The 25449-nt window shown below is 44.0% G+C and overlaps 1 protein-coding gene across 1 annotated transcript in view; it reads left to right on the forward strand.

Moving 5' to 3' along the window:
- DDX10 (DEAD-box helicase 10) overlaps positions 1–2572 on the forward strand; it is a 170343-nt gene extending 167771 nt beyond the window's left edge. The window contains exon 18 of the mRNA XM_005149739.3: positions 52–2572. Coding sequence (XP_005149796.3) covers positions 52–241 — 190 coding nt within the window. The 3' untranslated portion in view covers positions 242–2572. The remainder of the gene's footprint in view (positions 1–51) is intronic.
- The last annotated feature ends 22877 nt before the right edge of the window (positions 2573–25449 follow it).

Here is a 25449-nt window from a genome sequence, read left to right on the forward strand (position 1 = left end):
TGATATTGATTACCACAGTTGTTAAAAAGACTAATTGATTTGTTTCTGCAGTGAACTTGAGGAGAAGAGTGGAAGAAAGAAAAGAAGCTATAGCAACAGTACTGCGGCAGAGGAAATGCCATTGAAAAGAAAGAAAGTGAAATTCAGCCAAGAGGAGGAGCCCTGTTTGCCATTAGATACTGGGCTTTCTCTGGCAGAGGATGAAGAGCTTGTACTACATCTGCTCAACAGTCGCAGCTAATTATTTTTCTGCCCATTTTCTTTCTGGGACATCCCACATTTTGCCAGTAGTCTGCAGAAAATGAATTTGGTATCTGGGCAGCTGGGTACCAGTGGTCATAGGTAAATGAATTCTGTGTGCAATGGGGCTGCCTTAGATCAGTTCATGGATTACAGACAATATTTAGTTTGATTTATAAGTCTTTCTAAATGAACTTTTCAACCTCAATCCCCAGATGTCATTTTGCAGTAACACATCTATGATTTTAAACCTCCCAAGTTCTGAATAAATTATCTTTTTTATTTTAACCTTGCTTTAAATAAACCCAGGGTTCTCCCTTCTCAACTCTGTCAGGTTTGTTATTTTTGAAGATAAATGTGTTCTAAAATTATTCAAGAAGAAATATTGTTGACTGCTCAAGTCATTACTTCAAATCAAATGCAGTTTTCTTTTGTGTATCATGCAGATATTTTAAAAATATTTTAATGAAAATTTCTGAAGCCATGGTGTAAGCTTCTGTTGTCTCAGTTATTATTTATCTCAGTTATTGTTTCTGTTATGACTCTGTCACTGGTGTTAGGCACTTCAGGAAGCCACTTTTAGAAGCTAAAACTGAATCTTGCATTTGAGTCCCATATGAATGAAAACACAGTGATGCCACAAAAAGGTAGAACATAAAATTGCCTGATAAAATTGGTTGACAGGTAAATTTTGTGGCAGGCTTACAACTGGAAGTGAGATATTTCTTGTTATGGCCAAATGCAGTGAAGAAAAATAATTTAGTGTTGAGCATATTTTCACATTTCATCCCGTCAAACGATGGTTTGTTGTTGCAGATTATGTGCTTACCCATAACTGCTGCACCTTGATGAACAGCAAAAAGATGTATGTTTCGTGGGTCCTTTCCTAGGGAAGGGAAGAAGTGGGCATTCTCTCCGAAGCATAACAAAATATTAATACAATACAAAATTCTTACTTATTTAAGTTGATTTTCTTCTCTTGCTTGGGCCTGAATGCCAGCTGTGAGCCATATTCACTGTCTTCTTGCTTGTATTCTTGACTACCCTGTCAAGAATATTGGCACATCGTTCAGCAAAAAGTATGGTAAACCCTTGCAGGCAGTATGGAGAATGATGAAAACTGCTGAGAGTTTTGCATATCCCTGAAATGACTGAGGCAAAGGGAAAGCTGCTGTGCAAGAAAACAGGAGAGCAGGAAAATCCAGTGTTTGCTGACACAACTTTTTGACAGCAAACAGGCATGGAAAATGATGTCTCTCGGTTTTCAGCAGACCTGTGTCTAAGTGAAGTTTACACGGCAAAATAGTCAAAACACTGAGTAGGTACAAATGCCCAAGGGCTTTCCCCTGTTGCTTCCCTTCATCAAATCAAAGTACACGTCTCAAGAAGTTGTATATGAAGAACATTCTAAAGTAAATAATCCTCTGTTTTCCAGATAACCTTCTTTTTTTTTTTCTTTTGACATGGAGGAGGGGGTTTGTTGTTGTTTGGGGTTTTGGTTTTTTGTTTTGTTACAGAAATCTCACCAATCCTATGCAAGCCTTTCTTCCTCTCCCTGTACCCCATACTATCTTTCAGCTCAGTTACCCCAAACTGCAAATTCTTGTCTCCAAATGTTGCTTCTGCTATTGTGCCAACAGGCAGGGGATCATAAAAACTGTATTATAGACAAAGCACATCTGCCATCTGCTCCTTCCTGACAATGTGGAATGAGAAGAAATGACCCAGTTTCACAAACAGCTAAACATGAAAGATGGGACCTGCTTGGCAGCTGATGCACAGTGTTGTTTAGTCTATAGTGCCACAGTGGGCATGGAAAATACTGTGATCTGGGAACAGCATTGCTGATCAATCTGTTAATGAAGAAGGATCTGCTGTGGTGCTGCTGTGACTGTGTTTAAGCTCCATGAGGGGAATGGCTGCAGTGAATGTGATGAGCAAGGTTAACAAATGCCTCCACACTGGGTAACAGAGGCCCTGCTCCTGTGGTCATGGAGGAATGCAGTGAACTACAGTGCAAGGAGTATCCACAGCAGGAAGCTATTCAGAGGTGAGCTGAGTGTAGATAATACATGTGGTGTATGCATCTTAGAGGCATTTGTAAATTCATGGTGCTCTTTGTGGTGATCAGCTGCCTTGCACATCCACTGATGTCTCTCCTCTCAAGTCTTTGCTCTGAAAAGGTTGAATATAGTTTGTTGGAGCAAGTAAGTAAAAATCCCAAAGATTTATTGTTTCTTACTAGAATATTCTCATTCGTATGCTGGGGTGTGAGAGAAGCATTTTATCCAGTGAACAGTAAGACTAAAAATTAAATTATGTATATTGGAAAGATTGTGCTGCACTTCTATTCTTGTGATGCTTTCATTGTCTGCATAAAATATTTTTTCAAGTGCTATTTTGTGCTTTTGGATAATGGAGTTTCTAATGTGTTGTCTGATACAGGGCCATTGTTTCTCAAATTCTTACACATCTTGCCCATCTGTTTCAGATGTGGCTGTCCTTGGGTGGACGTGTGTATCTAGAGTGTGACTGCCACAGGAATGGAGCCTTGTGAAAAAGTAGAGGGAAGTGGTTTAAGTCAGGTGCTTCATGTGATGAGTTTATCAAAGAACTGGGAACTGCATGTGCTAGAAAGAATCATAGAATAGTTAGGGTTGGAAAGGACCTTAAGATCATCTACTTCCAACCCCCCTGCCATGGACAGGGACACCCCACACTAAACCATATCACCCAAGGCTTCATCCAACCTAGCCTTGAACACTGCCAGGGATGGAGCATTCACAACCTCCCTGGGCAACCCATTCCAGTACCTCACCACCCTAACAGTAAAGAATTTCTTCCTTATACCAAATCTAAATTTCCCCTGTTTAAGTTTCAACCCATTACCGCTTTTCCTATCACTAGAGTCCCTAATGAAGAGTCCCTCTCCAGCATCCCTGTAGGCCCCCTTCAGATTCTGGAAGGCTGCTATGAGGTCTCCATGCAGCCTTCTCTTCTCCAGGCTGAACAGTCCCAACTTTCTCAGCCTGTCTTCACATGGGAGGTTCTCCAGTTCCCTGATCATCCTCGTGGCCTCCTCTGGACTTGTTCTAACAGTTCCATGTCCTTTTTATGTTGAGGACACCAGAACTGCACACAATACTCCAAGTGGGGTTGCACAAGAGCAGAGTAGAGGGGCAGGATCACCTCCTTCGACCTGCTGGTCATGCTCCTTTTGATGCAGCCCAGGATACAGTTGGCTTTCTGGGCTGTGAGTGCACACTGCTGGCTCATGTTCGTTTCCTCATCGACCAACACCCCCAAGTCCTTCTCCGCAGAGCTGCACTGAATTTCCTTTTTGCCCAACCTGTAGCTGTGCCTGGGATTGCTCTGACTCAGGTGTAGGACCTTGCACTTGTCATGGTTAAACTTCATAAGGTTGGCATCAGCCCACCTCACAAGTGTGTCAAGGTCCCTCTGAATGGCATTCCTTCCCTCTTGTGTATCAACGGAACAACACAGCTTGGTGTCATCATTCAGCATTTGAGGTTGTGGTTATGGGTTATTGTTTCTGTCAGCTGTAGGTCTGGTTTAAGAGGTTCCTCATTGGCCCTGCCTTTAGCCGTGTTTCTGGAGTAAGACAAAAATTGCAAAACACACAACCCAAAACTCAGAAATGCAAGGGTTGACTTCACTGAAGGGTGTTTTCCAGGGAGTTTGTTTGCATTTCACATATGTGGACCTCCCAACCTGCTGCCAAAAGGCCCAGCATGTGTGTCCTGGGCACATGGAGTGGGTGCAGCTGGTCCCAGGTACATGTAGCATCTAAAAAAATGCCAAGCTTTTACAAGTTTGTACTTCATATGCATTGTAATCCCAGCTTTACAGGAGAAATGTAAATGTGGAAGTCAGTTGGCATTCCTGTAAGGCTTCGTTGATGACTAGTTGAATCCACAACTCCTAAATCACTTGTGGTTTAGCAAGAGCAGCCTCCCACGTGGCAGCTGACCTGCTTCTGTGCAGGGCCCTCGCCTTCATGTGTCATGGTGTGTGCTATTGTGAGCTTCCTGTGGTGGGCTTCTGGCTTCTCACCCTCACAGGCTGCAGCTCCCCATGAGGACGGGAGTGAATGTCCCCTTTGAGGACTACTTTAGGAGCAGTAGCAAGGTCTGAATACAGTGGTGAGTATTTTCTAAGGCCATTGGCCAGGAGATATACTTCAAACTGCTAAGCAGGAAATCTTGTTTTAAATAATGAATTGTCATATTAGTTTGCATTTGTACTTTATAATAGTAGTGGTTGATTTCCTGCTGCTGCTAGAATAGTTCCAGTGTTTTGATTTATAGCTCGGTATGGCATTAAGACTACATTTAGCACATTTAGTTAATTCTGAATATATACATTAGGCATTTATATAATGCTGTAATTTAGTGGGCTTTACTCAGAGTCAAATTTTTTCTTAATTGCATATAAAATAATAGAGACTTTTTATTGGATAATTTATTGCAGTGTTTTTGAAGCCTCTTTTGGATGGAAACTAAAGGTCAGGTAAAAGTCATGAGAGCCTTGAGGGGCCTGGGGTTTTTAGATAGTTAAATAGGCTGGTACTGAAAGTGCTAGCTACTGAAGGTGTTTAGCGGGCTGTGTTTTCATGAGCCATATTGTCATGGTTTAAGCCCAGCCAGTAACTCAGTACCGCACAGCCATTTGCTCACTCACCCTTCCCCCCTCTGGGTGGGATGGAGAGGAGAAGAGAAGCAATGTAAACCCCATGAGTTGACATAAAGTCAGTCCAATAACTAAAGTATAATATAAACTACTACTACAAACAATGATAAGTAACAAGGGGAGAGAATATAAAACTAAAAGAGAAAAAGAATAAAAACCCACAAAACCCATGTGATGCACAATACAGTTGCTCACCACCCACTGACTGATACCCAGCCTGACCCAAGCAGTGGTCTGGGCCTTCTGGATAACTCCTCCTAGTTTCTATACTGGGCATGACATGCTGTGGTATGGAATACCCCTTTGGTTAGTTTGGGTCAGTTGTCTGTCTCTGCTTCCTCCTGGCTTCTTCTGCCGTTCCTCACTGGCAGAGAATGAGATTGAGAAAGTCCTTGATCTGCTTGGCAACAATTAAAACACTGGTGTGTTATCAGCATTGTTCTCAGACTAAAAGCAAAATGCAGCACTGCACCAGCTACTAGGAAGGAGAAAAATAACTATTACAGCTGAACCCAGGGCACGCATAAAATGTGTCATTGCAAACGTACTGTTCTGCAACAGCATCATAGAAATTTCTGTTACGTGTTTACTTTGTACAGACCTTATTGATGCAGCACATTAAATTGTGTGAAGAGTGTAAGAAATGTAGGCACTAGCGTAAGTGGTTGCAAATTAATATTTACTATTTTAAGTGGGTATTTTTCTTTAAATATATGAACAGGAATAAGAAATAATTTGTAATCCTCCTGCAACTGCCTGAGTCCAGCTAGAGCACTGACTGATGTGTCCCACTGTCTGACCAGACCCAGGGAGAGAAATGCCTGAAGAAAAACTGTAAAAACCAGAGAGCTGTGGAAGAGCACATCCAGACTATAACAAATAGTAAAAGATCTGAAGATACTGAAGTAATCCTGTGGGTTCCTATAACCCTGAATACATATGACAAAATGGATATAAAACACAGTAAGAAAATGTCTCTTAGTAAAGGTTGCAAATGAGTATATTTCCTCATCCTGCTGCTCTCTAGTTTGATCTGATCAGTGCTTATTTCTTTCAAGAGATGGAGTATGCCTCATGGCAGGGATGCTAAGCTATGGAAGGCTGCTGCTGCAGAAACAGCTGCTGTGGTTCAGAATGTAGCTGTTTTCATGCTGGAGGTCACCACTCCATCCATAACCTTTCTCTGACAAAGAACCTGAGGTTCAGATTAAGCTGGTTGGTTCTGTCCTGAGCCAGATGAATTCTTCTGCCAGCCCTTTTGTTCACCGAACAGAGGGCTGGGAACAGGCAGCTGAGGGATGGGAACACTAGTGCAGCAGCCACTTTTGTTGTTAATGTGATAGAGACCTTGAGTGTAATGTAGCCAAACCTTGCACCCAGAATGCTTTAAGTGAGAAGATCCAGCACATGTCTAAACTCCAAGAGAAATGCAATTTCCAATCAATACGCCTTCACTTTTGGACCATATTTTGTTAGATTTCTTTGGTTTATTGTTCTTTTCTTGTGTTTGTAGCTCCTTGAATTTAGTCTCATCCTTTCAGATCAATGTTGTATTCTCAGTAGATTTGCAAGTTTTATCTTTAAAAGGTGGAACTAGATGCCAAAAAATTGTGTTCCCATTGTCTTTGTAAGTGATAAAAATTGTGATCAAGGCTTTAGTCTATACCATGTGGACACTTTTATAATGAAGTACTCCCCAAACCTCAAAGGCAAATGAGTCAGTCAAGAACATCAGTGAATTAAAAAGCCTAATGCAGAAGAAATTTCTTTTCAGGCCTGATAGGAGGTATTGGTACGATTAAATCAGTAGAGAAGTTGATCTGTTCCAAGAATGCCTTGTGCATTGCCTATTTTTGTGCCTGTCTGGCCAGAAGCCATTTTTCACGAAGAAAGCTATTCATCAGATTCAGTCATGTAAAAATGATTGCTTAAATTACACTGGGCTGTCAGCTAGAGGATTTAGCCAGGAGTGGAATCTCTTGGGTAGATGTTATCTGTAACTTTTGCACATCATCTGAGATGTGTTTTGTCTATAAAATATAGATAAGTTTAATTAAACTAAATTAGTTTTGTTGAGCAGGTTTTGAAATCCTTTCCAGTTGAGAAGTAGCTGTGCTGAGATTTCAGCTGCATTAAGAGGAAACTAATGAGCATAGTTCTTCTAATCACGTATTGGATCCTGGAGGAAGATAATATTCCTGGCTATGGCCTCTCCGGTGCTGCAGAAGTCCTCCCTCTCATGCACAGCTTGTCCCTCTAATGCTAAACCCAAGCTGTTACAAAAATCCATGTGTAACTACAGGCTGTAAATTGAACTTGCTATTAACAGTGTTGATGAGCTTAAGCTTATCACACTTAAGGTAAAAATGGAATTTAGCTCATTCTTTTTGCAAGTCCATATACATTGTGCTGCGCTTCATAAATAAGTGAAATGGTTCCTCCAGTCTAGGCTTAATGGCCATACTTGCGAACCTTCCCACCAACTGTATTTGATTAGACTGAAATGTAACTTGTTTTTATTCCATGAGCTCAATGAAAGCTAATGAATATAGCTTGGGAACTAATTTAAGCTCATTAGACACCATAAATGTCTTAACAAATTGCATCTCAGCAGGTTACAGGTTTTTTTATGCTACTGCCCTGAGTACAGTTTGTACTTATTTGGAGATGTTCATGGAGAATACTGGAATTTGGTTTTGTTTTTAAGAGACCTTTGTGTTCCCCTCTTAAAGCAGGTAATAATGTAAGTCGTTTCCCCCAGCAATGAAGTGAGTCTATAACACTCTCCCTTGCACTCAGAAACTTGCTGGTGTGCTTCAAACTGGTCCCCTGACTTGTCAATAAGAGGGCTGTTCATGGGAGGATAAGTGTGACTTGCCCAGGGTCTGAGCCAGCATGAGCACTGGCTTCCAGCAGAGTGACACAGAGGATAAGCCTGGCAGTTACCCCTCCCTTCTCACGGGTAGCTTCTTTTGTGAGTAACATGAGAGATGGTAAAAAACCTCTTACACCCTCCATGGAGCCATTTCAGGCTCAGGTGACTAGAGTTATGTGGCTTGCATTATAAGACCATCAGGTTGGGTGTCAGGGCTGTGCTGGTATGCACACCCAGTGCACTAAGTGCCTTGGGTGGTTCAGGCACCCCCAGGCTGTGCTCTGCAGCCATGACGTAATGGGTGCCTGGAGCCCATGGGCCAGCTTGAAATGAGGTAAGTGACTGAACCTTCACCATTCAGTGACTTTGTGTGGGGATTTTGGACAGTGCTTGACATTTTCACCAAGGCAATTCCTGTGTGCCTGCATTAACATCCTAGGTGAAGTGCCCCACAGACATGCCAAGGCTGTAGTGTGCAGTTAAGAATCTGTTCCTGGAGAAATGGTCATGCAGGACCATCTTCTGTACATGGTTAAGATATTTAAAGGATGGTTTGTATGTAGTTAGGTACATCAGTAAACAGTGAACTATGCATGTGGAAGGATGATCATAGGACCAAGACTAATTGGATGCTAAGAACAGAGCAAAACAGTGCTTGGAGGAGTCTCTCCTGTTCCAGCTGAAGATGCTGGCATGAGGATTTTTGCAATGGAGGCTCTTGCCACCAGAAAGCAAATGATCATCCAGTTGGGAGATATGACTCCCCATGTGAGTGTTACCCTGTGCCAACTTCCCAATAATTTAGGTTTTTTCCTTTTATCAAAGCACTCTGAGTGTCTGTGCATCCCTAACCTGATTGGGTTTGGCTGAAATGGTCATTAGTGGGTGCAGGGAAAGCAGAGAAATGCTGGGAATTCAGTAAATGATTTGGTGTCATCCCACACAATATTGTACACCCCAGTGACTGAAGGGAAACCAGATGTTCTGTTCACAATTCCCAGGTCATGGGAAATGATGCAGTTTCTACGTGGATGCTGCTAAATTTGCCCTCAGTGGTCCTCACCTGCAGAGATGGTTGTGTGATGGAGGCCTGCCATGTAGTTAAGAAACATAATAACCAGTGATGTTACAGTGAGCAGCAAGGATCCCATTTCACTTTATCTGAAATGCCCAGAGCAGTGCACATGAGCCCCTTTCTTCCTCCAGGAGATAAAGAATGATATTTTCTTTATCTGACTATTTTTAGAGTTTTTCTCTGCAATCTCTCCATACTACATGGGGAAAATGAGAACACCCAATAGCCTTCTGGGGAGCTATCAAGTTTGTCTTTGACATTTTCTTGTCAGAGCCCTCCCTTCTCTGTCACAGGCGAGAAAGTCCCTAGCAGAAGCACAGGGCTCTGGCTGATGTCCCTTGGCAAACCTGTGTGCTGCAATGTAAGGCAGTGACGAGGTGACACGAGGATGTCAGCCATCAGGGGCTAGGCCAGGAGATCTCTTTCAAGCCTACATCCTCACTGACAACTTTTTTTTGCCTCCCTAAATTTGTTTTCCCAATCACACACCAAGCAGAAAGCCAGTGGAGCGGATTGCAAGGGATCAGGCTGCAGGGGCATGGCTCCACTACTGCCTTCCCTCAGGCTGTGCTCTTGTCCAGCATCTGCCCTGGGGCTGGGGCTGCTGGGGTAGATGGTCCTTGACCCACACAGCTGTTCAACCAATCATCTTTGTAAAGACGAGTTCTGCAGCATAAGGAATCAAGTGCACAGGGTAGGATTAAGAGCTTGCATTTCTTAAATATATGTAAGAATGTGCTAATCTAGTTCCTTGTTTAGTGACTAATTAAGCCCATTTACTCTTTGCCTCTTCTTGTAGATGCTGATACATTTTTTTGCAGACTGATTTGCTTCTTCAGCACCTAATTTCAGCATAAACAATACCAAGCTGTTAGTGATGCAGAATTGCCTGTCTAAAAGAGCAGCTCTCCTCCAGAAACTTGCTAAATAAAATCAAGGGAGGGTAAAATTCTGCATTAAGCTCTGTTTTTTTTTTTGGTTTTTTGTTTTTTTTGCTAAGTATGTGAGGTTCTAATTTCTGTCCTCTGGTTCAAGTGGCGGAAGCAAAGGATGGGGATGCAGGACTTGCCCACCTTCAGCCTGATGCAAACGCCCTCTTACCCAGGGCTGAGCAGCTGCCTCAGTCTCATCCCGGCAGGACCTGGACAGTAGCCATGCTGTGCTAGGGGAGGGCACCAGGGAGATGCCTAAGCCCCAGACAGTGATGTCTGCAGCAGTCTGGGGTCTGTGTAGAGACAAAAGGCACAGGAAAAATACCCAAGTGCGGGAAGATCCTTTGCAGAACGTGGAGTAAGAAAACTGCAAGGAGAGTGAAGCCAGAGACATCAGGGTTGGAGGTGACCAATGTTCTGTCTACTGAAATCTGGTGGGGCCCCTCAGGGGCACTGGGCACCCTCAGGCTTGGGTAGGTTTGGCAATGGGGAGGTGTCCTCTCCTGGCCATCACAGTTGCCTGCTCTGGACTGGCTGTTCCTGTCCTGCAGGTGCAGCCATGGGGACAGGCATGTGCTGGTGTTCCCCAGGGCCACCACAATGCCCAGTGCCAATGCACTCTTTTGGTCTTTTCTGGAAGTTGATTGACTACTCTCTGGTTATTTGACATGTGATCAGCCAACTATGCTATTTTTCAGGACTGTGTGCTTAGTATAACCTCTTTCATTGCATCAGCTACTCAGAATCACTTTGAATGTTCAGAATATGGCTCTGTGATAATACAAGTTTTTAGACATTTAACAACAATTCACACATTTCTGGTGGGTAATATTCAATATGTCACCCAAGTATTCTTCCCTATATTGTAAATTATATGCATCACTTTTCCCATCTACTCCTGACTGCCTGCACAGACACTGAAATTTTCTTTCTGTCAGTCAAGTCATAAAGCATTAAGTGGGGCAGTTTTCCTCAACCAAGTGAAAATATGAGCTTGTCTATTTAGGTCTGCAGCAGTGTTAGCACCATTCTGTGCTCAGCTAATGTATGTGGCTGTAGCCGCCGCAGCTTCTGCAGGAACAAGTAAGCCATGAAATCACGTGCTGAGTGTTTTATTAGGGAAATACAAAGGTCAGTGTTTGATCCCCTGAGGTAAAACATCAAAATACCCCCTCAGGCCTGCTCTCAGCCTCCTATCCCCCCTTTTCCTAGTCTGTGTGTCACTGGGAACTACTGCCCATTTGACAGGCAATACCTGCTCTGGAGGCGTACATTTCATTCCTGTGAGATATCTCCTGCTACAGCCTCTCAGCCATGAAACCTCCATGGACTAGCTGGGCAGTCAGGCCCAATGGGCAGACTATCTACCTCTTCAGCACCTGTTTACCACTGCCCTGGCTCCTTCTGGCCATTTGGTTTTGTTCCCTGAGCAACTGCCATGTGCCCCTCCAAGCACAGCCCTCGCAGCCAGGCTGAGAGGTTGCTCTGAGGATGCTGTGTGGGGCAGAAGATGATGCTGCAAACCTGCAGCAGTGCTCCTGTATATGTGTGTCTGTGTGAGTATGATCTTTTCTGAAGTGTGGGCTTGCTGACTCCCAGATGCAAAGCTTCCTCCACATTAGTCTTTGCCCACTTCAAGGTCAGAGTCTGTGTCCAGGCAGCTCTCATGGACCATCTGTGGAGAGTGTCTTTGCTTATCTGTGTATTTATTTTATAATTACATAAAACTTCACAGATCCATCAGGTTTCATGTGTGCTTGAAGTGAGGAATGTGTCACCTCTTCACTGCCAGCTCTCGCTGTTGCCTGTTATATGTAATCTGAAAAGTGCATAAGGTTTGGTGAAGCAGCGGCTAATGAGTGAAGACACAGATGTGCTCCCTAACTCCCAGTGTCCCCTCAAGCAGGACCACCATCTCAGGTCCATTGTGAGAGATGTTGAGAGAATATCCTAATTTTATTTTACACTTCCATCCCTGATGCAACAGGTACTCTCTGGACAAGTGGAACCTACCACAGACACTGAACCTTCTGGACAAGCACTGAGAAGATGATATGACATCCTACGAGGCTGATGTTGTGCACAGTGTAAGAAAGATTGCAGTGAATGGAAGTGAGTAATGATCAGCTTGAGGAAAGGAGTTTTTTTTTAACTTCACTTAATGTGTTGCATTGTGTTGCCACATCATTAAAAAAACCATGATCATAATCACGTTAATGGATGATTGCCCTGTGAAGAGCAACATCAGTATTATGTATGAGCACTAATAAAAGTCTGTCTAGTGTGACTCATTTCAATTAAAAATAGGTGTTTCAGCTGCCATTTGCCAATCTGGGATTCAGCTGTGGCTAATGAAAGTGCACAGTGTCTGCTGAGGGCTTTAAGGATCCTGTTTTGCAGTGTGTTACACTCATTTTATGAGCAGGGCTGTTGACCACAGGTGAATGCTGAGACAGAATCAAAGCTAGGAAGAAAATCCAGGTCTTGGTGCGATGGTCTTTTAGGTGCAAGACCTGCAGGTTCCTCTGGCTTTTGTTCCCAAAGCAGACACCAAGTCTGTCGTGTGCCTTGGGAGAGTCTGCTGTTAATTCCTTCTTGCACACATCAGTGCCTGAAGAACTGCTGGCATCAGCCTACTACCCTGGTTTGAAAACGACAGGATGAATGAGGACCTCTCTGTGTGTTCATGATAGTGCTTCAAGTGCCGCTTGAAGCAGCTGGAAGTCACTGGGTGGGCTCTTTGAAATGCCTGGCACTTTCTGTGCCTCAAGGTCAGCAATAAAAGTCCTGCTGATTTGTTAAGAGCAGAGGTGGCCTCAGGGCTGATGTTTCTGAAAAAAAGCCTCACTTCTGATCCCAGCTCCAGAGCAATGATCCCCCAGCTCCTGACCTGTCACCTGCCTCGTGCTGAGCAGCACTTACTGGTTGGAGCTCTGTTCAAGGATCTATATTTAGCCAAAGGATTGTGAAAAACAGCTAGTGAGGCAGCTTTAGGGAACTGCTCTTGTTTTCTGGGCGGTGTTCAGTTCTATCAGCAATGGTAAGGATGGAAGGGAGAGCAGGATTCAGGCTACTGATGTTGATAATGAGACTTTGGGAGAGCCTTTTTCTTGTTTCAGGTGTCTTACAAAGGCAGTCAGGAGAGTGAACCCTGCCAAGAAAAAGTGGCTGACTGTGACCCAGCAGACCTCCTGTATGAAGATAGGCTGAGAAAGTTGGGGCTGTTCAGCCTGGAGAAGAGAAGGCTGCGTGGAGATCTCATAGCAGCCTTCCAGTATCTGAAGGTGGCCTATAAGGGTGCTGGGGAGGGACTCTTCATGAGGGACCTAGTGATAGGACAAGGAGTAATGGATTTAAACAGGGGAAGTTTAGATTGGATATAAGGAGGAAGTTCTTTACTGTAAGGATGGTGAGGCACTGGAATGGGTTGTCCAGGGAAGCTGTTCATCTGGTGGTGTTCAAGGCCAGGTTGGACAGAGCCTTGGGTGACATGGTTTAGTGTGAGGTGTCCCTGCCCATGGCAGGGGGGTTGGAACTGGATGATTGTAATGTCTTTTTTAACCCAAACTATTTTGTGATTCTATGAGTCTGGAAAGGCCAAAAGGCAGGGCTGGGTTCCCTGGTCTGGGTGGCAGGGAAGAGATGTGTGTTTCACTAGCGACCTGGTGAGGGAGGACTTCTGAGCATGTCCTGCTGTTGTGATGAGCTGGGACAATGGGTGAGGTACACTCCAGTCTAGTGCAAAAATGAACACTGGCCTTGGTCCTTCACCATCCCTGTTTCTCCCAACTTTGCTTATTTGCCAGTGGATTGCCAGTCATTTCTAGGTTCCCTAAGACCTTTCCCATCTTGGAAGGAGGAAGGTTCCAGGGCTATTCAGCAACATGAGTGCTGAAGCATAATTATGCCGCCAAGTTCCCCTTGCGTTTGGACGAGGAGTTGTTGGGGTTGTCTCCTTGCTTCCTCCTGGCAGCTGATCTTGGAGAACATGACTTAGAAGCATCAGCACTGAAGCATGGCAGAATGACAGACATTTAAGGCTGTTACTGCCATTGTGGTGGTCTGTCCCCTTGCAGTACAGGTTGCTTGTCTATGAGCAGTAGCCTCCAATCTGAAGAGCCATAAGAAACCACCCACACTGCTTGGCCAGGATGTATAGGGCTGCTCTGCCTTCATTGCTGGGAGTTGCACAACTCTGCTGTGTCATGGAGACCTGCCCTGTTTTACCAGTGATGGTGGGGCTATAACTGTTTCTGTGTGTGTGTGTGTCTATCTACCTACCTATCTATCAAAAAAAGATGTGGAAGGTGGGCTGATGATGTTGTGGCCAGCTGGGACATGTTGGGACAATTTGCTTGTATTCAAGTCCTCTGTCTTTTTGGCCTTCAAGAGCACCAGCTTTTGTAGAGATGGGGTTTGCCAGGCTGCTTTCAGCATAACTGAGCCCAGTCCAGAGGGGACCTGTGGCTATTTCAATGAGACCAATTGCATGAGGGAGGCACTGGGCAAGATTGGACTTGCAGCCTTCTACAGGAGGCTACCTGTGCAGTCACAGACAATGTGGTGGTTGATACATGTGAGAAAAAAACCCACCATTTTTGTTTGCTTTGGATAATTTTGACTTTTTTTTTCCTGCATGGCTTATAAAGAATAATCTATTTCATAAACCAAGTTCTGCTTGAATAGCGCTTCTCGTTTTAACACACTGGTCTGAGCTGCAGCAACAGCCACGTGGCTGTACAAGGGCTATTGGAAAGAGGACCGTGTGCTGTGGGAATTGAGCATCGGGAGGTAAGTGTGCTCAGGTCAGGCTGCGTGCTGAAACACTTTCTGTAAGTTTCTCATAGCTTTGCAAGAATTCAGCAGCAATCAGCCAGTGACAGAAATAAATCTGTAAATTAGCAGGACACCACTGATTGCTTTTTCATCCCTGACTTGATTGGTGGCCTTGCACAAGCATTTTCTGGATTTGGTGGAGAAATTATTTTTGAAGGAGGCAAAAGTACTTGGCTGTATTCTGGCACCCATTGACCGTAATTGTATGGATGAAAATGAAATGGTGAAGGTGACTGCTTAATTTTACCTGCCTGTACCTTCTGTTTAGGAGCAGTTTCTGTATCTGTGATTCTTTCAGGAATTTGCACTTGATTGATACATCAGATTGATACAGCAGAAATAATTACATAGAGTCACGATGGGGTTATAATTCATTATAATGGTATAGATTAGAAACTATTCAAAGGTACCCTATATTCAGGAGAGAAAACAGAAAGTTCCTTTGTTTATGAAACAGATTTGATTATGGACTGAAAATATTCAAGACAGGACCTTGCTCTGCAGCTACTGTAAGCAATAGCAGCATGCATTAGCATCGAATGTAGCCCCTGAGCACACTCCAAGTTCATTTTGCTTTCTATCCTGAAGCAAACAACAGGTTTGTCATTGAAGTTTGTAGCTGGCAAGACAAGGATGCAGCAGCTCTTGGAATGAAACAAGGGACTAATTTTGTGTCTGCAAAACCTGAGCTCAGATGTGAAAAACCCATCCTAATCCCTGCTCTGGCTCTGGTCTTTATTATTATTTATTAAACATAGGAAAGGCTCTGCCAAACACAAGACATGGATCCAGGCAGGCGGTTTCTGGGCACATCCTCTGCCTAGAAGAAATGTGCAGGACAAGTGGCACCAGTGGCCGTGTCCCCAGAGGGGTATTTTCAGGGGTAGCCTGGGAGGCTGTTCAGCCTGGAGAAGAGAAGGCTGCGTGGAGATCTCATAGCAGCTTTCCAGTATCAGAGCCTTTTTGAAAGATTCACAAGAGGACAACCCCTGCTTGCTTGGACCAAGAGACTTCTGTGTTGTCCCTTCTCTGTCCAGAAACATACTTGGTGGCTACCACCAGTGCCCCGATGGAGCTGTGTTGGTTTAGACCTGCTCTGGGTTTGTCTGCTCAGTGTGTTACTGTGAAATGTGAGTAAAAACTATGTGAGTCTGCAGCACAGGAGATGAGGGGACTGGAAATCAAAACAGATGGACGTTGCCTGGGAGCAGGGGGAGGTGGGGAAAGATGCCCTGTGGTGAATGCTGGGCTTTGGGTACTTTGAAGCCCTCTGGTTTGTGGTGATCTGCAGTGTTATTACCCTGCCTGTGAGCTTGCTGCTGCTTCTCAGCATATATTCAAACACTTCATTCTAATGATCATTTATTGCGAGCAGTAATGCAAATGTGTTCTCACTAGTGATATGAGAAATCTGCCGTTGTCTCAGCTTTTCTTCTGGTTTGACAAGTGCTTTATAGCAGGTGATAACAGGCCCTGACACAGCCGAAACGCTCTTGTAGCATTTTGTAGCTCTGTCAGTGCAGCTGAGTCGTGATCCATTTTTAGGGCTTTTGAGAGATTTTTCCAGGATTTTCCCTTACTGTGTAGAAGCACTTCCATGAGATTTTTTTAATGGGGCAACAACCTCTTGTTTGATCTTTGATCGTATGTCCTGGGGGGTTTAGCTCTGAGAGCAAGGCTCTCCTCTGCTGGAGCTCACGTCTGCTTCCCTGGGGCACAGGCATCCCCCACCATCACATGAGCAAAACTTGGGTTGTTCTTGGTTGTGAAACAGCCCCAAGTGAGTCTCAAAATGAAGCATAAATGCAGCAAACCTGGCTCCAAGGATTTTCAGATGCTGCTCAGATGATCGTGAAATACACAGGACGTCTAAAGAAGTGAACACAATAGCTACTCTCTTATCAGAAATACGACACAGCAGAGAGATCTGGGGCAAATGCACACTTTTATTATTTTTGGGTTTTTTCCTGGTACTGCATACAGGTTTTCCCAGCACCAAGGCAGCACTAGGAGATAGTTCCCCAGAAAAATAAAGACGGCTTTGGATGTAATGCTATAGCTTGAAGCTCAGATCAGTGGTTAGCTATGCTAGTGGTATTGCTAGTGGTTGTACAAGTGTCGTTTCTCTGCAATGAGGAGTACCAGAAAGAAGTTTGCAGCTGCTGAAAAATGTTGCTTGACTGTATACAACTGGTTTTGTTTGGGTTTGAGTCTTTTTCAGGACTGATAACATTCATTTAAGGACTGGCCCCATTAAAATTGCAATATTGATTCATTTGCCAGGAAGATAAATTGGTGGATATTTCATATCATATAGTTGTATTGATCTATGGGGAAGCTAATGGGATAGCGGCTTTCATCATTGGACAGCACATTAACACCTTAATATATATTCTGAAAGCTAATTAGAGGCCAGCTGGAGTCCTTGTGGAAATAATATTTATTTTTGATGTTGACAAAGCACTCCAAAGCACAAGTCATGTGTGATTTACCAGTGATTAAAATCCAGCTACAGACATGGACAACTTGAGGAAACTGCCAAGCAGCAGAAAGCAGAAAATGTGAAGACCTAGGTGTATATAATTACTTCGTGCTCTGTCACATAGACACACGTCTCTGCCTGTCTGTCAGTCAGTGAAGTATCTGGAGAACAGTCACAGCAGTTTAATTATTCATTGTCAATCACTCTCTAACCAGCACAGACATACGTGCTTGCATGTGCCATGGGCAGCCTTGTTTAGAAACTCTTTGGAGAGGAAGTTATTAAGGTCACACAGATAGCTACAGGTGAATCAGGAAATCTCTTCCACCTGTGGTATCTTGCACAGCTTCTCTGATACCATCATATTGCTCACCTTATAAAATATAACAACTATTTTTTCCCATAACTCATGTATCCAATCTCCCTTGCATACTCTTGCCCCTGCTCACAGGAGAGAGAAAGACAGAATGGCATAGGCACCTTGACCCTGTGAAAACCATCTAGTGAGTGCACAGTGTGCCTGGGATGGTTAGCTCATATGTAGCCATCTGCATCTCATCAGATGGATCCCACCACTAGTTTTGTGCTGTCTGATCTTTTACATATCTGCCTCCCAATTTGCTATGAAGAATTATCTTTCCAAATTTACTCTATTGCTTTGGATGATGCTGGCAAAGAATTCCCTGCATTCAGTTTACTGCATTTGAGGTTTTGTTTCAGTTCTCTAATGGGGGGCTGTTCATTATAACATTTGAGGGGATTCACTGAGAATTGCAGATGAGCTTACTCACAGCACATCCGTTCTCCTGCAGAGAGCGAAGTCAAGCAGCCCTGCCTTCTCCTTGCATACTTCTGCAAGGTCTGCTCTCAGCCTCTCATCCACAGACCGAACCATTTTCTTTTTATTACTACTGAAGGCTGTGACTGTTTTTCAATTTTCTTTCATTTGTGGCAGCTATGAGCTTTATCTGTTTGCCTGTAATTGATTCCTGTTTTCATTTCTCTCCTCCTGCCTTCAGATGAGCTTTGTGCTCTGCAGAGGTCTGTCAATGCCTGCAGCTGCTGGAGCTCTGCCTTCGCAGCAGCCCTTCTGCCCGGCTGCCAGCGCCTGCCCACAGCATCCCAACCACCTGCTGCCCATGCTTCTCTTCCCATGGGATCCACTCATGCCATGAACTGCACTGGTGCTCAGTGGGATTTCTTCATTTGTTTTTATAGACCTGTGCCCTGTTCCTGCCCTGCTTTGTCTTTAAGAGCAGCAAATGTGTGCTCAGGGCACACTGGAGCATTTGCAGGTATCTCTGACACAGGATGAGTTCCTCATTTTCCAATATGGCCACCTGCAGCAGGTAATTCTAGTTTTCCAGGGTGGTCTTCTGCATCTCTTACAGCTCAATTAAGGTCACTCATCCAGGTTAAGGAGCCAAGCAGGCACCAGAGAAAGTGCTCACTACATCCTGTGAGCTCAATTACCTTCCTGTGAGCTGAAATTACCCTCATTTCTGTGTTGCTTCTGCTGTAGACCTCTTGATTTTGTCAAGTCCCAGCTGTGCTTCCAGGAGCTCATGTCAGGGAGGGAGTCTGAAAGAGCAGCGCTGACCTGCAGGGGACATTGCTGACCACTGGTGTTGGTCCCCTGCTCTGGCAGGTGGCTGCAGCATCCTCTTAAAGCAATGCTTCTTACTTTCCGCTAATACTTGACCTCTTGCTCTCAGACATAATCTCATCTCCCTTGATGCTTGGGGCAGCTGCAAGAGGAGAGAGAATCTTCTCAACATTTACAGAAAGGTTTTCTGTTTCTGCCCAACTGCAAAAAATCATCAAGAAAAGATTTTGTTTCTGTTTTTGTGGGCAAGGAAATTGTTTATAAAACTAAATTCATGTTTTCTTCTGGCAATGCTCTCTCTTGGTAAATCTTCATGAAGCCAGTATTATCATCCTGTTCCCGGTGGCTTCCCATCTTATCATAAGGATAGTCTTGTAGCAATTGACCTCCAACACTGCCTAGTTCTCAGTTTGCGTAACCTGCAGCCTTTCCTCCTTCTTAGCGCAGAGCTCCTTGTGCTTCTCAGCCTCAGCACAGGGACGATGGCTTTCAGCACCTTTTTTCAGAGTCCTCTGAGACCCGGGGCTCCTGTTACACAAGTATTTCCTGAGCTGGAGCACATTACCTGGGGCTTCCCCATAGGGCTCCATCCTGCCTGGCTGTTGGGACTTGCAGGAAGCCTCTGCTGGAAGAGAGCCTGGCAGTGAGCAGAGCTCCCCAGCCAGCCAAGGAAAGCTGGCTCTGGGTGCTGTGGGACTCTGTCGCTGCGGGGGCAAGCATGACCGAATCAAGCCTCCGTCTCCCTTGCTGGGAAAGGCTTGAGGGATTTCTGATGCTGCAGAGCCTCTTGGCATCAAACAGCACCATGCCCTGAGGGGCTGAAAGTCTCTTCACCCAAGTGTAAAGCTTAATGGATCAGACACTTACGGCTACAAATGAGCTATGCACAAATCGAGTCTGCTGTAAAGAAAATGCATTTGTGAAAGTCTGCTTGCAGTGAATGATGGGGCAGGTAATGCCTGAATAAATCCTGACTCTTGCAGGTTTGCTGGTGTGATTGAAAGCCTGCAGAAGGTGCTGGCCAGGAAACAGCTTCAGGCTTTCTAGACTGGCTTCATGCACTAAGTAATGAGATATTATAGAGCAGAAATGGCTATCAGAAACCTCAAGAAAAGCCAGACTTATATTCTTCACCTTGCAACAGGTGGAATACATTATAAAGTATCTATGCTTGATAAAGCTTTAATATGCAAGCTCCATTTCTGTGCATGCTACTGGAGTTTCAGTGTGCTGCTCTCCATCTCACCTGGGCTGCAGTTTAATAGTAAACAGGCTGCAGCTCAGGTGACTTAGAGAGCATGAACCTGTCTTCTGTTAGAAGACAGAAGGAAGCAGTTTTACTCGTTAATTTCTCTCCTCTCTGAAGCTTTCCAGGAGAAATGGTGCTGGGACACAGCAGTAAGCAGAACTGCCAACACATGTAGCAGTGTCTTGGTCCTGGGGACAGAAAACAGAGCAAACATATGTGTCATGCCAGACCAGCACTGCCTGGACAGGAGGTAAGGCTGAAGTCCCAAGGTCCCGTGACATCTGTGGAGGGGAGGTGTGAACGGTTCCTGTAGGCCCCCTCCTGCCCTGGTGAGCTGCCTTGTCCTGGGTTTGCAAGGATGCATTTAGGATTTCTGCTCTCTGTGTGTGCATATTCTGTCTCAGGGAGGTGCCGTGCTCACAGCACCTCTGACCTGCTGGATGTGTTGTGCAGGTACATGTACTGGGGTTCCTGTATGACCCTGATAACTCAGCTTGCCTTGGTGACAGCTGGAGAGCATCTGCTTGCTCTAAAGCACTGATTTAGCAGGTGACATTGTGACATTTTCCCCCTCCAAACCACAGAGTCTCTCACCACCATCCTGGGACACAGCTGCTGTTCCAAGTTCTCCAGTGAAACTGAAAAACTTGGTCTAGTGAGAGGTGTCCCTGCACATGGCAGGGGGATGGAACTGGATGATGTTTAGGATCCCTTTTAACCCAAACCACACTGTGATTCTGCGAATCTATCACAGACGAGTTAACTGTTTTGAATTGCTTCTTTTACATCACTTTAGGTTGACTTAAAGCTCTGGAGAGGCAAAGACATTTTACCTTTGTAAGTATGCAAGATGTTTAAAAAAATGAAAGAAGTGGTGCTCCTGACAGGGATCTGCCAGGTGTTTAGAAACAGTTATGTGGTTCTGCAATGCTGCGTGCTGTATAAAATGGTCTTGAACTCATCATAGTTGTTTCATTTTCTTCCTCCTACTGATTATTTTCACATCAATGTGACAGAGTTTCAAAGAAACATTTTTGGGCTTTCCTGCCATGGAAGGACCCAGAGTCAGTGACCACAACATTGGTATTAGTTACCACTTGTCAGGGCTCTTTAAACAATACACGCTACGGTTACTTCAACATATTCTCTGTGAACACTGGTAGATTAATTAGAACATTTTAAAACCTGTAATATCTTGGATATGGTTTTCTTCAGAGGAAGAGAAGACCTGCCATTGAACAGTTTAAGGTAATTCAATTCTGATTTGGATTTAAAACTACTTTGCACATTTTTAATGCTGTGTTTGAGTAACAGCAATAAATACATATTCCTATATAAATCCACTTTCTTGCCCAAGGTATAAATGACCAATATGAAATCCCAGGGTGAGGAATATGTTTTTCCTTGGACAGAGTGTCTCAGTTGAAGTGTTTTATAACTCATACACTGCTCCTGGTATGGTGGCATAGGAACTGTTCTTTACATACATCTTTATATAACTGCTGTATATAACCTGCTATAGCTTAACTGCAGCAGTTTTAAAAGCAATGACAATTTATTCCCAAGTGTGATCCCTGATCAACATCAGACTCTCCATTTTAGGTCTTAAGTATTTATTCAAAGTGCAGATCATACACTTCTGGTGCTGTGCAGGGAATTTATGATAAATCACCGTTCCACACTGAACACCAAAATATCTTCTACCTCTGATTTTCTTTTCTTTTTTTCTTTCCATTTTTTTTTTTAAGCAAATAAATGGAACATAAAATAGAATTAGAACAGTCCTTTTACCAGGACAACATTAACTAGCTCTCTGCTTTAACTGCATGAGTGTGCTGGTCCATCAGATGTGGGATGCTGGCTGTGTGCTGGGTCTCCTGGTGCCTCTCTTGGGGGGTATGTGTTGTCGGTTGATAGTACTGTGGATTTGTTTGTTACTCTTGTCCATGCAAAGTGCTGTTTGATGTTTTTTTCCAGTCACTGTGCCTTGATGCCCCAGCCAAGGACAAGAGATAACCAGTCCAAGGTACTGTGATCTCAATGGGCAAAGTGATCAGACACCTTCCCTACGCAGACAAGGAGGGATGAAGGGTGAGAGATGGCACCCCAATGGGAAACCTAAGCCAAAGTGAGATACCTGTCCAAAGTAAGAGGGCTGAATCTGGAGGTGTTTTGCTCTCTATTTGCTATCGGTAGATCCTGGCCAAGCAGGCGACTAAATTTAGATAGCTAAAGTTAGCTGAACTGAGTCAATCTAAGCGGCTGCCAAGGACACACAGAACATCTGTGCAAAGGTGAAAAGAATAATCCAAGGCTTTTAGCATTAGATCATTTGTAGGTCAACATTCACCTGAAGGAAGATTGTCTTTCTACAGTGCTGACCCAAAGTTCTGTTTCGGGTGAAGTTTTGCCTGCTAGAAGAATTGAGAATAGTGTCTACTGGTGTAGGTAATATATCTTGCAAGATTATTGGTTTTGGCAGATGGACTCCTTTTTCATAGTCCTTCATAATTTTGTTTCTTCTGAGAGCCTTATTCTTTATAATTTCAACCCAATAATACTGAAATGTGCTGTTTGCTTCATATATGATGCATTAACTCATTCCTGAAAATGCTCTTTGATTTGCATTTTTGTTCTTACATCCATGACATAGAGTCAGGGAAAAGAAACTACCTGACTTTGTGGTCAGTAAATGACTAATTAGCTAGGTGTCGACAAATCAAAGAATTGGTAACTCTTGTTCCATATGTTTGCAAACAAATCACAGAATAATTTGTGTTAGCGGGGCCTCTGGATGTCATCAACTCCCACCCCCTTCTTGAAGTGGTTCTGGTTAAGCTAGATTGCTCAGCCCAGTTGAGTTTCAAACATCTCCAAGGATGAAGATTGCACAGCCTTACTGGACCACATGTTCCAGGAATTATGGGAGGCAAAAGTGTACATACACAGAGGTGGGAAACACCTTGTAACAGTGGGACAGGACCAGCAGTGCAGTGGGCAGTGACCTCAGCTCAGTGGGCAATGACTTCAGCAGTTCAGCTATGCTACTGAATAACAGTTACAAGAGATATATTGCATATCTTGTTCCTAGTGATGCAAACCACCCAATTTAATTCAGGAGCATTTCTATACGCTATTGAACTAACAGGAAGGCATAGCAATTTCTAAGCTGTAGGCAGCCTTATTCAGAAGGGAACTTCAAATATTTAACCACTTCATAGTCTCTTGTTAAATAGAGGTCTTATGTGTGCAAGACCAAGGGTGAGGGTCATGCCACGTATCTGATGAAATTAATGCCAGCTCTGACTCCAAGGATCAATCCCTGAATGAGTCTATAGGAGCAATTTATCATCACAGGAGTGAAACATCTTGTTTCTTACATAGCAAAGGTTAGGACTCATTGACCTTCTGCAGGAGGAGAACTGGGGCACACTGGGATTCTGATCATCGTCATGTTGCTGGAAATTGAGAGAAAATCCCCTGAATGACACTGGAGCAGAGCAGCAATAAGCAACCTGAGAATGAAGCCCATAATCTCTTTGTCCCTGTGCTGTACATGTTTTCTCTGTAGCCTAGTTTAAGAACAAAATCTTAATTTGTTTGTCTGGCTGCTGTAGTTAATGTGTTTGGGGACACACATGCTGATGAGCTGGAGGAGGATGTTAACTCTGTCCTTTTACAAGGAGACAGATAACAACTGTGATATATGCAAGAGCCAAACAGTGGCACACAGGTTAGGAGGGAGATGGCTATTTTGATTCCTGCAAATCACAGTGGAGGGCAGCTCTCTGAGGATGACTGAGACACAGGGAGCAATGGGAACTGAAGGTTACAGGTACTTTTATCTGCACATTTCCACTGCATCTGCTTGCAACATTAACCACCACTCTGCATCTTCAGAGCAGAGCTGCCAGGACCAGACACCCATTCTTGTTAATGGAAATGATCTTATTTCTGTGCTCAGAACCACCACTGCTTACCCCCTCAACCCTCTTCTTAGTAGATTTCCATTGTGCGCTAGCATCTTTGGTTTAATTTTAATTAATTTATATCTATGCACTGTTAACTGATACTGAAATGGAGCCGAGTCAGATGCATTCTCTTGCTGGACTTGGTCTTGGTTGTCCTTCGACAAGATGGCTGTAGTTCACTTAACATTTCATCCTACAGCTGACTTTACGCACAAGGACTTAACTGGGGTTTTTTCTCCCACTATTTTGGACATAGTGATGCCCAAATTTTTGTATAATTACTGCAATGGTGGAAATGTGACCTGCTCTGGTGAGCCAGGCTGCCTATTTAATGGCACAAAGAGGATGAGTGAGGGAAGAGTTTACTTAAAGGTCTCTCTTTCAGAAGCAGGGAAAAAGACTCCAGAGATGTTCAGCTTGTGTCTTGCCAGTTTCTGCTTACCCCTTTCGGGTCTTTTTGTTTTGTATTGGTGCTCTGCCTTATGTCCTTTGGCCAGTAAAGGTTCAGAAGGGTGTAAAGTCATAGGCATATTGCACTAAAAAGACCACTCACATTAAGCAATGGGTAAGTGCTGTTGGGACTTAATACAGCTCTTTGCTGTGGGAGTGGTTAAACAGAAATAAGCAGACATTTAGGAAAAATAGCATCAAAGACTATTCCAGAAGAAATATTGTCAGAGCAGTATTCTCCCCAGGTGATAGGAGCCTTGTGTTGTGAAGACCCTTCCTCCAGTATGCCAAGGGAAGACCAGCAAGTACTGGAGCTGCCTGAGCATCAATTCTGATTTTGCTCCAGACCTCTACAGCCCAGGTTACCATCAACCCTTGTGACACCAGGGAGGGTTTGAATGCCTTCCTCTGAGGTTAGTAGTGCCTGAGCATGGAATTCTCTGGTGGTATTTGTGGAGTTGTGCCCCTGACCCTATAGGAAATCTCTCAGAGCTGCCATTGTGTGAAAAACTATGTATTACTCACCTCTCAGCTGTGACCTCTTCTTTGGAAGTAGTTGGGCATGTATGTGTCCTAAATAATGCAAACAGCGTTTGGCCTTTACTGTCTGCTCTTCTGTTAATGTCTACATGCATGTGTATATATTTCCTATCTATCTGTCCTGGTTTTGGATGGGATAATTTTTTTCCTAGTAGCTGGCGCAATGCTATGTTTGGCTTTAGTCTGAGAACAATGCTGATAACACACCAGTGTTTTAGTTGCTGCTCAGTAGCATGCTCTGCCAGTGAAAAGGAGCACAAGAAGCTGGGAGGAAGCAGAGACAGCACACCTGACCCAAATTAGCCAAAGAAGTATTCCATACCACAGCACATCATGCTCAGTATAGAAAAGGGGCCAATCACTGCTTGGATACAGGCTGGGTATCAGTCAGTGGGTGGTGATCATTTGTATCGTGCATCACTTCTGTTTCTTGGATTTTAACACTCTCTCTCTTCTTTTATTGTTGTTGTTATTATAATTATT

The sequence above is a fragment of the Melopsittacus undulatus genome, chromosome 2 (assembly GCF_012275295.1).
Source record: "Melopsittacus undulatus isolate bMelUnd1 chromosome 2, bMelUnd1.mat.Z, whole genome shotgun sequence".
Lineage (NCBI taxonomy): Eukaryota > Metazoa > Chordata > Aves > Psittaciformes > Psittaculidae > Melopsittacus > Melopsittacus undulatus.